Source organism: Chaetura pelagica, unplaced genomic scaffold, assembly GCF_000747805.2.
Source record: "Chaetura pelagica isolate M959 unplaced genomic scaffold, ChaPel_1.0 scaffold503, whole genome shotgun sequence".
NCBI classification, from domain to species: domain Eukaryota; kingdom Metazoa; phylum Chordata; class Aves; order Apodiformes; family Apodidae; genus Chaetura; species Chaetura pelagica.
Window position 1 is genome coordinate 101,306 of NW_009952807.1, and position 16,705 is coordinate 118,010.

Consider the following 16,705-nt stretch of genomic DNA (forward strand, 5'->3'; position numbering starts at 1 on the left):
AGGTCCGGAGCTGCTCCAGCCTGGGCTTCCCACAGAGTCACGGGGGCTTCGGGAACAGCCACCTCCCCTGGCCCGGGGGCTTCCACAGCTGGGCAATCAGAGCCCACTGGCAGCAAATCCTCTGGCCACAAAATCCAAGTCCACTGGCCAAGTTCACCCCTCCTGGTGCCCCCAGGGAATGTTCCACCACGTTCCTCCATGAGTGCAGGGGCACAGCTGCCATCTCAACATGGGCTGCAGGGAAACTTCTGCTCGGGCACCTTCTTCTTCCTCTCCGACCACCAGCACCACCCAGCCTCTCCCCAGCAGAGCTCTTCTCCTCAGGTCCTTCTCTGCTCGGGTGTTAATATCAGTTCCTTCATATGTTAATAGCAGAGGCACATCTCTTGTCCCTCTAATGGCTCCTTGGCTGGGTTTGGAGCAGGGGCAGCTTCTCAGCTTCTTACTGGAGCCACCCCTGGGGCCCTTCCCCTGCTACCAAAAATCCTGCCAAACCAAACCAGAACAATCTGGTATGGAATCTTGACATTTACAGTAACTATGCCATCAGTACAGAAGAGCAGAATAAAAATCCAACTTGTTGTTCTCAAACCCTCTGTTCATGGCAATGTGAAACCAGGCTGGTGTCAAATGTCTTCATTTCATAGCATTCTTCACAGTCCATTTTTTGACTGAGGAGCTGCAGTCCAGCTCTAGTCTTACCATTTCTGCAATAATGGGTCTCTGATAGGTGTGCATTTCACATTAGTGTTTTACTCTCCCCATTACAGCATAACCCAAAAGCTGTAACTCCTCTGCCAGGGGCTGGGTTTTGGAAGCCCTTCAGGGCTGCAGTGCAGTTTCACAGCCAGCTTAGGTTTTCTAATCCTGTGTATTTTTCACCTGGTTCAATAATTTCCAGCTTGTGTGGAAAGTCTTGGAAACATTTCATAAAGAAATGGCCTTTGCTTTGGCAATGCTGATAAAGCTGCTGCTGCATTGAAACGTTCACTGAGCTGTTACAGTTTTCACAAGTAATTTTTCTCTTGCTTGCACTGTGGATAAAGCCATTTTTAAAATGTCAGCCAGCAAATGAAAGCACCATGTACTTGCTGTGGAACAGTATTGGTGGGCACTGCTGAGTTAATGTTATTTCCTTTGCTTTCTGGCACAGTGCTTCATACACCACAAACTGCATCTTCTCTGTGTTTCAGTGGGTGGTCAGTGAGTTTTTCAGTCTAGAGATAAAATGTATAAATAAAATTATTTCATACAAGCCAAAATTTCTCATTAAAAAAAAAAGTTACAATAAGTAACATAAAGCTTACAAAGTAGAAGTTAAATTGATGTGGAAGGACCACACCACAAGATAGGGCTATACTGTGGGCAGTATCTGAAGGCTCTGGAAAACAATCAAGTGACTTTGGGACCTCTTCAGGGATCCAGGGCAAAGGGCAAGCCTTTCACATGTGCCAGAAGAGGGCTGACAGGATGGCTGTCCCAGGACCATGGAGGCTGGAGGCCACCCCACAGTTTCTTACCACAGCTTCTTACTCCATTCCTGCAGGCTGCAGGGCAGCATAAGCGTATTATGATGGGAAAGCAACATGTGGGGAGGCATCCAGATACTGCCTGAACCTTGCAGACCTGTGTACTGAAACAAAGTGTGTCTGATACATGGAATCTGATTTTTTTTGCATAAAGATTTGCACTTGGGCCCACAAACTCAGGTCCCCTTTCTTGGGAGCCGCTCGTCCCTTCACTGCCCCCAGCACCTGTGTCATGAGTTCTTAGATGAGCATCTTGTTCCACTGGTAGAAGTGTCCAGAGAGCAGTATGCACTAGCTCAGTTTTGAGTAATGGACAAAATAAAGTTTCTGTTGGTTTGTACTTGGTTTGTGTCACTTACTGAATTTTAAACTGAAATACAGAATACAGAACTGAATACAGAAACTGAAATACAAAGCCAGAGAAGTTTGTGAGCCACGGCAAGTCTGTACAGTAGCTCAGTTCAGTGCCCATACATGCCATGCAGTTTTACAGCAGCTAGAGCTTCATTAAATGTCATTCTGGGAGTTTAGCTTCTTAGCTTCATTCTGCAGGTGTTTAGCATACTTGATAGTACACATGGTATCTGCATAGTTAAGTTGTATTAGCTTGGTTTGTTATAGAAATTGTTCACCCTAGGATAGAGAAGATATGAACAGCTAGATGCAAACAGGTGCTTCATCTTCATACCAGAGGATGCTCATCAGAGGACCCAGGCAATATTCCAGAACATAATTTTCCCTTTGTCTGGTGTTACCCCCTTTTGAGTGTATAGTGGTTGGTTCTGTCGGACTTTTTAGCCCTATCTCTTTGGTCTGGCAGGTGTATGCCACCTCAGATAGGTCCTCCCTGTGACTCTGTACTGTATGTGATTCAAGGTTTTTTTCACCATGCCAGTCCTCAACTATCAGCATGTGCCAAGGTTCAGTGTTGCATTGAACTGCTCTGTCTAGGCATCAAATACTGCAAATGAGAGAAAGTGCCTTGGTAATCCCAGTGGACTGTGACTTCTTGAAATCAATAGCTCCCTTTCAGCAGAGTTTAAATTGCTTTCTATTATGTGGAGCCTGACCCAGTAACAGAGAGATGCTTAAAATGCTGATTGGGCTGATGTTTAAGCAGCGGGTAATGTAACAAGGTATCTTTCTGAGTACAGGGAACAAGAGAACATGTGGTGCTTTATTTTGAGGAGAAAATATTGCTAAGATTGACCTCAAGCCAATTGGTGGGTCATTTAATTGAATTAGTGAATTCACCTGTGCAGTATATTAAAATATTATGTAGACATAATTTAAGTTCCATTTAGTACAGCTAGTTGAAAAGTTATAAAGATTTATCATGTATTAGTTTCTAACTACCCATTGAGTGGATGCTTAATCTTAAGTGAAATAGCAGAGCATCCTGCTAGATCAGCAAGAAATATCACTGTTGCACAGCTGAACTCCCACTACTGATTGAGCCAGAATCATTAAGCAGTTGTATTTCTGGGCATAAATGGACACATACAAACAGGTAATTGTCCTTAATCCAAACAGCTGGATTTTTCACCATTTTCAAAGCAAAACTGAAATGATGTCTTGTGTAAATTGTGTAAGAAATAGTATTTAGTAAATTGAACTGAAAAGGCTTTGGTTGTGCTGCTGAGACTTTCCTTTGTTTAGAAGGCATCTTCTCTCACAACCAAAATCACTTCAGTATGTAGTGCTTTTCTTCTCCCTGCCCTGCTCTGTGCTACTTTGGGCAGAGCTTTCCCATTATCAAAGAAAGAAGAACTAGATGCTTATAACAGTTACTGAGAGCCTTGCTGTGTGACAAGAACAACCCTCAGCAGTATCTTCTTTCAACTTTGAAGGACATCAATGAAAAAATCCAAGGGAATTCATAAGAGGATATTTTATTACCTACATTGTTGTGTATACCCACATACTACTTCAAGTTCTGTTACATTTCCTTCCTAATGGAACATAATGCACAATAAATAAATAAATGCCTTGTTCCTCTCTGTATGTATCGAACACTGTGCAAGGTTCAGAATTTATTACAACTTTCTGTATCGATCTTCATTTCAGAGTTCTATAAGGAAAAAAAATGTACAGATCAGCTAGAATAGAAAAGACATTCAGCAAAGATACTCAGCGTGTATGTTTTAAAAAGGAGTAGGTTTACAAAGACTTGCAGTGAGAGCATTTCCCTCTTCCCTCACAGCTGACTCTCTATCCTCTCCCTGTTTACAAGGCCAATGTGTAAAGCAGTCTTTCCACATATGGCATGACTATACTGGTATGGCACAATGCTGTGTTGGGTTATATAGCTTTGTGCTGTAGAGCCTTGTGTACGTGCAGATCATCCTAGGATCCTCACATGGGGGACTTCACATAAAGTATTTCTGTTTCATCTATCAAAAACCTGCTTAGGGCTATAGGACCAAACACATCTTTTTTCTGCTAAATCAGGCTGTCATTTTTCTCTTGTCTTTCTAAGTGATGCTACAGGAATGCATAAACTGAAATGGTAGAATTAAGTGGAGCTGGATCCCTCCAGCAATGCTATAGCCTTTAGATGTGCTGTGGCCCTTTGAGCTACTCTATAAATCTTTTACTGGCAGATATGGAAAGTAGAGAAGGGAGAGAGAGAGTAGATAAAAACTATATTAGGTAATGCTTCTGCTTCTACAAGCAGTTAATCAGACACATGCTAACTAGGTCAACTTTGGTAATAATCTGCACCAGACTGTCTTGTAAGAGTGCCTAGGCAGGAGCCACAACTCTGCATCTACAACTAGTGTAGTAACGGCACTAAGTCTTCAGAGACAATCTAATTACTTATACATTTGTTACTTACACACAGGTCCAGCCACAGTTTTTTCCTCTGTACAATTTATTTTGCTTATTTTCTTCTAGATTCATAGAATAATGAATTTCAACTTGTTGTGTAGTTGTTAATGGTGCCTTGTGTCATAAGCATGCTTAAAAGTAGATGTTCTTTATATCTTTTCATCTAGGTGGAAAAGAGCTTATTCAGTAGTAGCACATACTTTTCACTAGAGAAATAGCATTATTTTCATCACTGTGTGGTGTTTCTGCCACAGCTGTGGGAAATAAACCCTGAAATAAAAATGGGTGAGTACAGATTAAATTCCTGTATCTTTTTACTGTTAAAGAAATAACAAAACACAAATAACAAGTAATTGATGTTAGGTAGATCTTCAGTGAATGAAGATAAAGCAGGTTGATAACTGTTTCCTCTTGGATTATGGGGGCAAACAACTTTTTCTACTCCTAAACACTGAGGCAAAGAAGGCGTTAAGTACCTCAGCCTTTTCCTCATCCACACACACATGGTTGTCGGAGTTGGAAGAGACCTCTAGAGATCATCTAGTCCAACTCCCCTGCTAAAGCAGGATGGCCTAGAGCACATTACTCAGGACTGCATCCAGGCTGGTCTTGAATGTCTGCAGAGGAGACTCCACAACCTCCCTGGGCAGCCTGTTCCAGTGCTCTGTCACTCGCACAGTGAAGAAGTTTTTTCCTCATACTTAAATGGAACTTCCTGTGTTCCATCTTGTGCCTGTTGCCCTTTGTCCTGCCACTGGGATCTACTGAAAAGAGTCTGGCTCCGTCCTCCTTGCACCCACCCTTAAGGCATTCATAGATCCTTAAAGGCATTAATAAGATCTCCCCTCAGCCTTCTCTTCTCCAGGCTAAAGAGTCCCAGCTCTCAGCTTTTCCTCATAAGGGAGATGCTCTAGTCCCCCATTCATCTTTGCTGCTCTCCACTGGACTCTCTCTAGTAGTCCCCATCTCTCTCGAACTGGGGAGCCCAGAACTGGATGCAGTGTTCCAGATGTGGCCTCACCAGGGCAGAGTAGAGGGAGATAATGACCTCTCTCGACCTACTGGCCACACTCTTCCTTATGCACCCCAGGATTCCACTGGCCTCCTTGGGCTCATGGATAATTTACTGTCTACTAGGACTCCCAGATCCTTCTCCTCAGAACTGCTTTCCAGCAAGTCCACCCCTAACCTACATTGGTGCATAGGGTTCTTCCTCCCCAGGTGCAGGACCCTACACTTGCCTGTGTTGAACCTCGTGAGGTTCTTCTCTGCCCAGCTCTCCAGACTGTCCAGGTCACACTGGATGGCAGCACAGCCCTCTGCAGTGTCAGCCACCCCTCCCAGTTTGCTGTCATCAGTGAACCTGCTGAGGATATGCTGTGTCCCCTTGTCCTGGGAAGCTGAAGCCCCTGACGAGAACAAGAACATACTAAAGTTGCTTTTTATGTAATGATAATACTATATATTGTAATACTTAGCACTAGCTTATATGCTGAAAATTAGGACAGTGCAAAGTAGTTGCATGGTACATCTCCCTTTATTTTAAAGCATGTAATTGTCATCTTCTTGTTCTCCCTTCTTTGTTATAGGGAGAGAATTAAATTTTAGTTGTGACAACAAAGGCGTATTTCGTTATATAATCACTACACTCTGCAGGGATGGGTTTATAGCAGGTTCAAATACACAGGCAGGCAAAGTATAGTGGCCTAACATCAGAGAGTATCAGTGTGCTGAGCCCTGTGGGACACACATGGGAAGGTGTGTTCAGTTAGAGAAGTTGATCTATCCTGTTCTAGCACTAATGTGATGCAAACTGGTTTGAAATTGTATGAGATGACTTCCACAACCATAATGTATGGAATGTTAAAAACACAGATGTCCAGCAAGGTGCCATGGAAAGGATTTTTTTTGTTGCTGTTTTTCTTTTTTTTGCAGGATTTAGGTATCTTGTCACTTATTCACAGAGTTAGAGAAAAATAGTGCTGATGCTGAAGCTGCTAAAGTAGCACCATCATATTCAAGGATTTTTGTTCTTGTCATTCAGGATTGTGAGCAGGAGGCTATTAGCATTGCTGCATGAAGTTCCACACAATGTATTAAAAAAATGAATAAAAGGTAATCACAAAACCACTGTGACTCTTATTGACAGTAGTTACTGTGTTTGAAGAGAAATACAGTCTTCTAATTGTTCCTTAGACTGTAAGGATTAATCAGAATTGCAGCTATTCACTGAATATAGCATTAATGTTTTATTCAAGTAAGACAATTAATATTGTGATGAGATAGGAACCTTGTCTGAGTGCTTTGGTTTACAAGAAGCATTGAAATGCATAAACTCTGGCTTTTGTACAGCTTTTCTACTAAGTATGGAAAGTGTGTGTGCATGTGTGAGGTTTTTTTACTTACTATCACATTTTTGAAGGAAATGATGCTGTTTGTTCAAGCTACTTTCTTAAAGGAGAGTTGGATGAAAGACTCACGTGACAAATAAAATTATTTTAATATATTTAAGCTAGTCTCTAGCAGAGTCCAGAGCATGTTTCCAGTTTACCACAGGTGATAGCTTGTCACAAATTGTCAAATGTGGCTGTAATGTTGATACAGGCTGGATAAGCACTTGCAAAGAAAAAACATTCTCAAACACAAAGGAAAAGGGAAACTGAGGGGAGTAGAACAAACCTTTTCTTGTACAGTGGGTTACATAAAGGTCTAATGCAAGTAATTTTCGGATTGAGCATCTTCATTTTTTGTCTTCATGCTAGGTGGAGGGTGGGACTTGAATGTTGTATGTTTATATTTTTAATATGGTTGCAAAGACAGAAAAGTTAACGGTTTAATTCTGTGTGAAAACCAAGAAGCTGTTTTAATCATGCTCAATATTTATCCAGTTTCCACTGGTTTTCCCCTACTTCATGTTTCATGTATGAACTCAAAAAATAAAGCATACCTGAAACTGCTTGTCTGGTTTGTAGCCCGGAAACCCTCAATACTTTTAGGAAAAGCACTGGCATATGTAATCATGGCAGTTTCGAGGAAGCCTGGTCAGCAGCTAGACCTCATATAATTGCTGCTAGGTTGGTTAGAACTGAACACAGATTCATCCAAAAGGTTTGTATTTTCTGATAACTCTAATTTGATTTTTTTGGTAGCAAATCTCAAACCCAGATGTCCTTTGTTTCCCGGTTCTTCTCCAAACTCTTATTATAAAACTCTTCCCCTCTTTGTCCTCACACCTCTCAGAAAAACCCTCTTTCTTTTTTTTTTTGTGACACTATCTTGTGATTTATGGACACTGTTTTTTTTCCAGAAGAACCATTTTTCAAGCTCTCATCCTTGTTCCTGTCTGAAAAACTTGCCTCTGAACAACTTGGGGCTGCTCCCTGTTCTCTGTCCCTGGGTTACCATCTTGCTTTGCTTGGATCAATGTTAGTGGGATGATTTTTTTTTCCACTGGTTTCAAGGGCCTTAACTCCTCTCCCTGCTGACCCAGGATAAGGCAGTTTGAAGCATTTCAGTGTCTCTCTGGAGTACCAGTCTTAGGTACAGCACAAACATGATGCTGCCATGTTGTCGTTTTCATTTATGTTGTGCTGCCATAGAAGGAGGGAAGCCAAATTCCTCATTGCCATGTAAATATTATATTAGACACTGCAGTGAGGCTTTGAAATGTTAATACCCCTTCTAGTTCAGCCAGCTGACAGAGTGCTCTGGCTTTATTTTGATTGTGACTCAGGCTGTCACAACAGGTCCTGGCAGAATTAAAACAGCTGTGAGCAGCCTGCAGGTTCCTGGGTAGCAAGGGCATGTGCTATGTTTTATGGATACTATTTTGGCATCATTTTAACTAGTGTTGTAGAAGGAAGGGAGGTGACTTTGAGGGATGGCAGCTGTTTAGAGACCAAGGGCAGAGCCCCATGCTCCTGCTTGTGCCAGCTGCCGGCTGGTCCATGGTGACAGGGTGTAAAACGGCCAACTTGTGGCAGGCTCTTAGCCAACCCAGGCTTGGTTGCAGAGGTCTAGGAGTCTCAGCCTGAGGAACACTCTGCTCCTCAGCCTGCAGCAGGGGTGGATGGACTCGTGCCAAAAGTATTCATGGTCTCCTGGTGGAAGGATGCTTGGCCTCCTGGTGAGGAGACAGGAGGGGAACATGAGTGAACAGGAATGGTTCCTGCCCGCCAAGAGGGACTGGAAGGCACCAGGCCAGAGTGAAGGAAGGGCTATCTCTTGCTTCAGCTGGGAGAAGAGATCCTGGCAATGACTGTGCCTCTGCCTTCTCTTTTGCCACCTCTTCTTGGGGAGAGTATTTTCTTCCCTGGCCTTTTGTTCTCTGATGACTCCTTCACGCCTTCATTTTAATGATAGCATAGCAGGAAACCAAGTCACATCAAGGCCTGAAGGTTTCCATCTGTAATGAAACGTAAAGAAACCTGGCAGGGTCTGACACATTCCCAGTCTCCTGAGAGAGAGAAACTTGGGATCTGAGCTCTGGGAGTAAAGTGTTCAGGCCAACTGAACTTTCCAAAGCAGTTAATTGTCTTGATTAATCTTTTTGTTTTCTTCCTCCTTAATTTCCCACAGAAATTGGGAAGATTGACCAAGATATATATAAATACAACACCCCAGGATTCACTGGCTGCCTATCAAGAGTACAGTTCAACCAGATTGCTCCACTCAAAGCAGCTCTGAGACCTACCAACACCTCCTCTCACGTCCACATCCAAGGAGAACTGGTGGAATCCAACTGCGGAGCGTCTCCACTCACCATCCCGCCAATGTCAGCTGCTACTGACCCGTGGCATTTAGACTCAGGTAAGCTGTGGTGCATGCCATGTTAGCTCAGCAGAGCAGTTCAGAGAAGTATGTCCCCCCTCTGTAAAGAAAAACGAACCAAACTGGATGTGATTGCAAGATAACTGTAGGACTGTAATCACAGTAGGAAATGCAAAGCAAGAATGACAGAGATTTGCCACTTCTAAATGAAGTTACAGGATATTTTTCTTGCCTTTTAAAAAAAATCTGCTTTATTTTTCTTTTCCATAAGATTTACACTGTTTGAATGTTGAGTTTTGACCTCGCTGTGATAACACTTTCACTGTAGCATTGGGTATGTAGTCAGCAAAATCTTCTAAAGTACAACTAAATAAGGTACAGTAGCATTTCTTCTGCTGTATTCCACATAAGTATGTATATGGTAGTAAGCTTCATACAAAGAAAGTAAATCTAATTTTAGGCATAAATATATTTATGTCAAGTGCTGATTTGTTTTCTGAAGTGTCTGCTTCCTGAGGCCACGTTTAATGGGAAGTCCCATTAGTCGTGATTGAATTCATCTCAGTCTGAAAATGCTGGAAAGCCAAAACAACTTGCTGAACCCAGCAATCTCATCCTGCTTTGTGACTGACAGTCTTGAAAGTGTACATTGTGCCTAACTTTTTGATTTTGCTTCTTGGGTGTCAGGTAAATACTTAGTAAAAAAAAATATTGTGTTCAGTTTAGATGTATGGGGTCAGGTGTGCATTGTATTTTTCTCCTCATTATGATTTCACTTGTAGCAGTGTAAATTCGAACCTGTCCTGGCAAAGCTGATGGATTTGCAGTGGTATAAAATGAAAATTCTGGAGAAAAAACTGGGTGCATAATGATTTTGATACTGATTAGTCTTTGTCTGATGTGCTTAGGGAGGCATCTATCTGACAGCTTTTTTTGAGAACTGAAGAATGTTGCAGGAGGGGATTAAAAATAATTGTCTAAATAAGACAGATAAACCAGAACAGAAATGTAACGATCCTTTCGCCTCTAAACTACAGTGCTAGATCAGACCTTGCAGATAATTACTAGATGTTAAGCAGGTTCTGCCTGACAGGTGACCTACATGAAATGTTTGCCTTAAACTCTTCTATGTAGTTACTGCAGGCAGGCCTCCTGCAGCAAAGAATTTGGGTGCCCTAGCAGGCTAAAAGGAAGATCATGAAGACACGTATCAGTCACTTGCAGTTGATCCTTCCTTAGAGACAAGCTCAGGGATTTATCAATAAGAAACTCTGTTGATTTTCTTTCCAGACAAATGGGCCATACAGCTTTCTTGATTAATTTTCTTGCACTTTTAGTTAGACTTGGATTAACTCATCTTTCATATTTACAGTATTATTTACAGTTATTTTAAAATTTGTCATTGTAAAAATGCCACTTCCCTTCCTTCCCACCCCTGGCTGGTCTTTTGCCATGCTACTGGGAGGGGCATTATCTTAAACCATTTTCTTATTGCTTGAAGGATTCTTACAATACATAGTCCTCTCTTGTTGGTATGGCAATCCTTTCTTGGTGGTGATGAAGCACAAGAATTCAACAAGTCATTTTTTTCTAGAATGTGACTTTCTGGTGATTTGAGGAAAAAAAAAATTAATATATAATTAAAAATAATTAATAGATAATTTAAAAAAATTAATAGATAATAAAAGATAATAAAAAAGATAATAAAAGCCAACAGATCATCAATATAATTCCCTTCCTGTGTTTTCCTCCCCTTCGTATTTTCTCAGTTCATGTCAGAAAATCCAGTTTGCCTTGGTTAAATCAAAAGAAGTCTAAAAAGGAGGCAAAAAGAGCCTGCTCAATGATCATGTTATTTAAAAATTACATGTCCTACCTTTACATGTTTTCTAAATCCAGTGAATTACCTCTCTGGCATACATTTCAAATCAAGAATTATAATTGCATGCCTTTAACTATATTAGCATGCATTTTAATATTTATTACTGTAGCATATGCAAAAACAAAGCTAATCATGAAGGGGTTTTTTAATATCCCTCAGATCAACTTAGCTAAGACGTGTGTCACTGATAACTGATACCTTGCTCATTGTAGAGAAGCAAACAAAAGCTCAGATTACTATTTTTATAATAACCTCCCACACCTAAAATGCCTTGTACTTAGAAAATGCGTGTTATTGGGGTGAGGTTGCTCAGTTTGTGGGTGTTTTTATCTAAGAAAAAGGTTCTGCAGTTTACTAATTACGTTTCACTTCCAAACTTTTCTTGTTTATATAAAAAATATAAAAGAAAGATAGTATATGTATATACCTCTTCATTTTAGGTAAAATGTGCTCCAGCTTGCCAAAATACCCAATATGAATTTAGTAAAAGCAAGAGGGGCAAAGGACAAGTTGACAAACCATGCCTTAGCACCTCAGAGCTGCCATGGCAGCTGTAGCTGGAAGATGCATTTATTCGGAATATGAATGCAATGACATCTAGAGTATTTTACACAGGACTTAGTTAAATCTATATTAGCTTCAATATATTCGGAATTAAATGGAGCAGGATTAAATGCTACCTCTGCAGTCTTCTTCCAAGTGGTGTGACTCTTTTTCTGACTGCGTGTATTTAAACCCTGAAAGCACTTTATTTTGTGGAAGGTGAAAGCCCTTTTAAGAATCAACAGCTTACTTTGAAATCTACATTGGGCATGTCTGGCAAAAACATGGTATGAAGACATGACACCATCATCAAGATCAAAATGACTGCCTGCAGAATTAAATCCCTTTTTGTTACAATTTCATTCCTCTTCCTTTAGCAAGTGATGGCAAGAGAAGGGAGTGGGAGGGCTGAATGCTGGCAATCCATGCTCACATTATTTGCCAGCTAATTGTCTTTGTAAAGTGAAAGATAACAGTCCATTTCTGGACTAAGAGGAAGTGTCACTCGTGTTACTGGTGACAGTGCTGAAGTTTACCTTCCCAGTTCAGACGCCATCGACTGTATTGCCATCCCACCCTCTGACCACTGGTACCCCCATCTCAGAGGACACATCAGCAGCATCTGAAGAGACAGAGTCAGATGTGCACTGGTATGGATGTGGCTACTGAGACAGGAGACAGGAAATATCTCTTGCCCTTGTCAAGGGCTCGTTACAAACAGTAGCACAGTGGGAAGGAAGCGTCAAAGACATTACTTGCTGGAGCGTGGAGATGCCACCCTCAGAATGACCTTAGGTTACAAACATGAGAACAAAAGGGTCTTCTGGCCATAGGCATTGGCTGCAGACATTGAAAGAGTTCTGTACACATCAGTGAATCCAACAGCAGGAGAATTAAAATCAATGGTAACGCCTGACACAGCATTCATTCTCCCCTCTAAGGGACAGCAGGGGAGCAGGGTCACTTATCTGGGCTTCGTACAAGGGACAAGCGAGTTGAGCAGGAGAGATGGAAGAGGTGCACTACTTTTGTTCATGATGTAGCCTTACATGTTTAAATTTGGTGTTAGCAAAATTAGAAATAGATGTTAAAGCAGTTGCTGGAATACAGTGGTGCTCCTTTTTCAAGCATAGCAAACAGGGTTAGTTACCTGTACTGCAGTCAGAGAATTATTCTGGATTCTCTCTTTGGAATGATTGATTTCTCATGGTGGTGATTTTTTTTTTTTAATTAACATAGCATGTAAACAATGGAAGGCTCTTTGTCTGCCAGTAAGCTAGTTTATTATTTATGTTTCCTATACAAGAGACAGAAGATGCACTTGCAGCCTGCTCTGTGGGCCAATAGATTCTTCCACTGCCAGATTTCGGTGCATGTCCATGACCAAGCTTCCTCTGCTTAGAGTGACCAGCTTTCATCCCCAGTTCTCCCAACTTAGAAGCTGATGTCCTTCACTGGAGTTGTTTTCAAGCAGCAAGGTAGCATTTTTTTTCAGACAGTCAGGGATTAAGTCTAGCAGAAACTCCTAACTCTGTTTCTAAGCACCAAGTGTTTCTTGCATGCAAGAAGATAAGTGGTAAACACTGAGATGCAAGAGATTCCATTTTTCTCCTCCCTATTAAGCAGCTAACTGGGAAGAGCATCTGTCTGAAATTTGGCACAATCAGTGCTCCATCCTTAAAGGGCTTAATTATGGTGCTTGAATTAATGTAATTCTTTCTTATTGATTTGAAATAAAAATGCCTCCCTCAGTCTCATCTAATTCCTTCATACAATTATGCATAGCTTTCTCTCATCTTTAAGAATATGTAATTTCAGTGTGAAATGTCTGACGCTGTCTAGTGTATCAGACAGCTAACAGACTGCCAAGCCTGTAAATTCTTCTGGCATTCATTGAGAGACCAGCATTGTTGCTATTTCATACGCAGTGATTTGAATGTTAATGCTGTTACCGAAGTCAAGACAAGAAGGTGGGAATGTTAAAGAGAGAAGTGTTTTCTATTCCCTGCAAAAACTATAGTTTTTCCACAAGTACTAACTTTAACTATGAGCATAGGGATGGCATAAATAAGGAAAAAAATGGAGTAGAGAAGGAAGAATTTAGGTGACTGAGCACCTCAAGTAATGGCTTTTTTTTTTTTCCTTTTCTTGGGCTGAAAAGTACTTCACTTCCTGTGCAAGAGGTTATTCTAGACTACAGTCAGGTCATTACAGCTACTAAAGTTTGTTTTAGATTTCAACTCTCCAGGCTGACACATTTTTCATCCACAATCCAAACCTTTCTGTTTTTGTAAGTGGATGAATGCTAAAAGTGCAGAACCTGATCTTGCTCTTCATATTCTGGCTTTGAGAAGCCCTTTCTTCCCATGAGCTCAGTTAATAAGACTCCATCTCTTTTTTTTTTTTTTTTCTCCTTTCAGTACCTGTCTTAAGTTAACAGGCTTGTATGGTATTCTTGTTCATTGTGTTGGATTTTTCACTTTTTGGTTTCATGTTTCTTTCAAGAATTCCCTGTGGGTCCATTAGCAGTGATTAGCTATATACAGTTAGCCTTTGATCAGCACTTAACTCTACTGTTCCTTTGAGACCACTAAAGCATTTCATATTCTACATTAATTATAAAAGGAAGTATTTGTTTTTCTTCCTTAGCAGGTGAAATATAAGCACTGTGCATAAAATTTTCATGAAAGTGATAGCCTAGGCCAGCACAACTAATACACTTGTCTGGAGTCATAGTGAGACCAGTGTCAGACAGACCTTACCACCAGGCATTAGAAGACAGATGAGTTCAGATCTTTGATGGATGGGGCGGCTCTAATGTGCTGCAAATCAATTGAAAACTTGGCAGAGCAAAAGTTCATGATACTACCAAAACAGAACTTGCTAATTTCAAACTGCACATAAACACAATCCAAAAGAGATCCTAAATGTCTGCACTCCTTTTAAAATAAGGAAGTAGTAGTATATCGTGTAGTATATAAGTACCAGTTACTAAATTTTAAAAAAGTTTAGTTCTTGCCTTCCTGCTACTTTGTACAATTACCTCTTGTGTGCAAAAGAACACGTAAAACTTACTATTGGGAAATGACCATACAAAGGGAGAAGAGGGGAGAATCACCTAGTCCTATCCCAACAGCCAGTGCAGGAATGTTCTCCCTGTTTCTTATTTCATCTAGGACTAATTTGGAGGAGTTCAAACTCCAAGGAAGGGTCTCTTAATAAGGCCCAAAATTGTCTGTCCCTCTGCTAGGAAAATCACTTTTTAAGACCAGAGGAAAGCACATTGTACTTTTCTCTCAGAGCAAGCCATTCATAGAACTCCATTTCCTCCTCTCCTTAAAAAGCATGGACAGCAAAGTTGGCCTGCAGAAGGAAATTAAAGGACTAATAACTCAGCTGATTCAGAAACAACTATCTTGAAAGATTGGGTTGTCAACTTTTGTGTGTTGCATTGTCCCAGTTCATTGACTACAAAGTGTTCAGTGAATTTTCCCCCAGTACTGCCATTGTTCATCATTGAGATTTCCATTGTTCACACCAAAATTCATTCTTTTTTTGATAGAAACATCAAACAGCTCTGTCTTCTAAAATGACCACTTACTTTCCCACACTGTCCCAGTCATTTGCATACAGAAGGGCTGTTCAGAGGACAATGTTTCTTGTAAGACATCATTTCAGAGGATTTTTAAATTTATACTCATTTCACATCGGAATAAAAAGACTTCACACCAAAATTTTAAAAACACAGGTTGTGTGTTTCCCATCATCTCTGTGAATGTCACTCTCTCTCTGCAGAACTTACCAGAAGCTGTCAGTAAAATCACAAGTCTTGGTGAAAAATTCTTACGAAAGAAGTGCAATCCTTCTGAGTGTTTTTGGTGTAACAGAACATGCCTGATAAAACTTAGTTGAAATAATTGGTCCAAATAGCACTATGAGTTTGAAGACTTTTTTATTCCATTTATGAAGGTTTTATAATGGTTTTGTTTCCCTTCTATCTCTCCCAGCCAAAGCTGCAAAGGATTAAAGAAATTAGTGGGTTTTCATCCAATGTTGAGTCTTTAATGTTCCGAATATTTGCATTATTGGTGACAAAAGAAGATGACATTTTTAAAGTGAAACCCCCTTATTTTTCCTCTAAGCTGCACATCTGTTCTTGTATATATTTATTTATCACAGACTCACAGAATCATTCTGGTTGGAAAGGACCTTGAAGATCATCAAGTCCAACCATAACCTAAATCCACCAACCATAACCTCATCTACCCATTCAGTGCTTAAATCATGTCCTTAAGTACCACATCGATATTTCTTTTAAACACTCCCAGGGGTGGTGACTCCACCACATCCCTGGACAGCCTGTTCCACTGTCCAGCCACTCTTTTGGTAAAGAAATTCTTTCTAATACCCAGTCTAAACCTCCCCTGGCGCAGCTTCAGGACATTTCCTCTCATCCTGTCATTATTCACTTGGGAGAAGAGGCCAACTCCGACCTCCCTACAACCTCCTTTCAGGTAGTTGTAGAGGGCAATGAGGTCTCCCCTCAGCCTCCTCTTCTTCAAACTAAACAATCCCAGTTCGCACAGCCTCTTCTCATAGGACTTACTCTCCAGACCTTTCACCAGCTTGGCAGCTCTTATCTGAACATGCTCCAGCAACTCGACATTGTTCTTGTAGTGAGGGGACCAGAACTGCACACAGTACTCAAGGTGTGGCCTCACCAGTGCTGAGTACAGGGGTAGTTTCAGACTTGTTATGTGGGTGTACTTCTTGTAATATCCTGTAACTTGCAAAAAAAAATTAGTAAGTATGTGACTGTGCAGACTCCTATTTCCACGCAGGCAGAAAAATGGCTCATTTTCAGGGATATACTTGTAACCATCTGACACTAAAGCTGAGGCATCAGTAATTCAGGGAGTAGCGATTGACCCCATTTAGCATGCTAGAACAAAAATGACCTTTTACAAACAATATGGTTAAACACATAGTTTAAATATTTTGTGGTTGGCTAAGTGTGGATTTGGTTGTTTTTTTTTTTTAATTGGAGGTGTTTAATATTAAAAATTACTTCAGCTACATTCTCAGTTCTACACTTAAACTGAAGCCAGTGAGACTTCAAGTAACCTCTAACAGAGTTTAATGTTAAACA

General features: G+C 40.8%; 1 protein-coding gene across 1 annotated transcript in view; it reads left to right on the top strand.

Moving 5' to 3' along the window:
• The window catches only part of LOC104386417 (contactin-associated protein-like 2), a gene marked incomplete at its 5' end in the record, with an annotated part of 120,189 nt that overhangs the window by 95,290 nt on the left and 8,194 nt on the right, over nucleotides 1–16,705 (top strand). Inside the window, one exon of the mRNA XM_009995027.1 lies at nucleotides 8,940–9,170. Coding sequence (XP_009993329.1) covers nucleotides 8,940–9,170 — 231 coding nt within the window. The remainder of the gene's footprint in view (nucleotides 1–8,939; nucleotides 9,171–16,705) is intronic.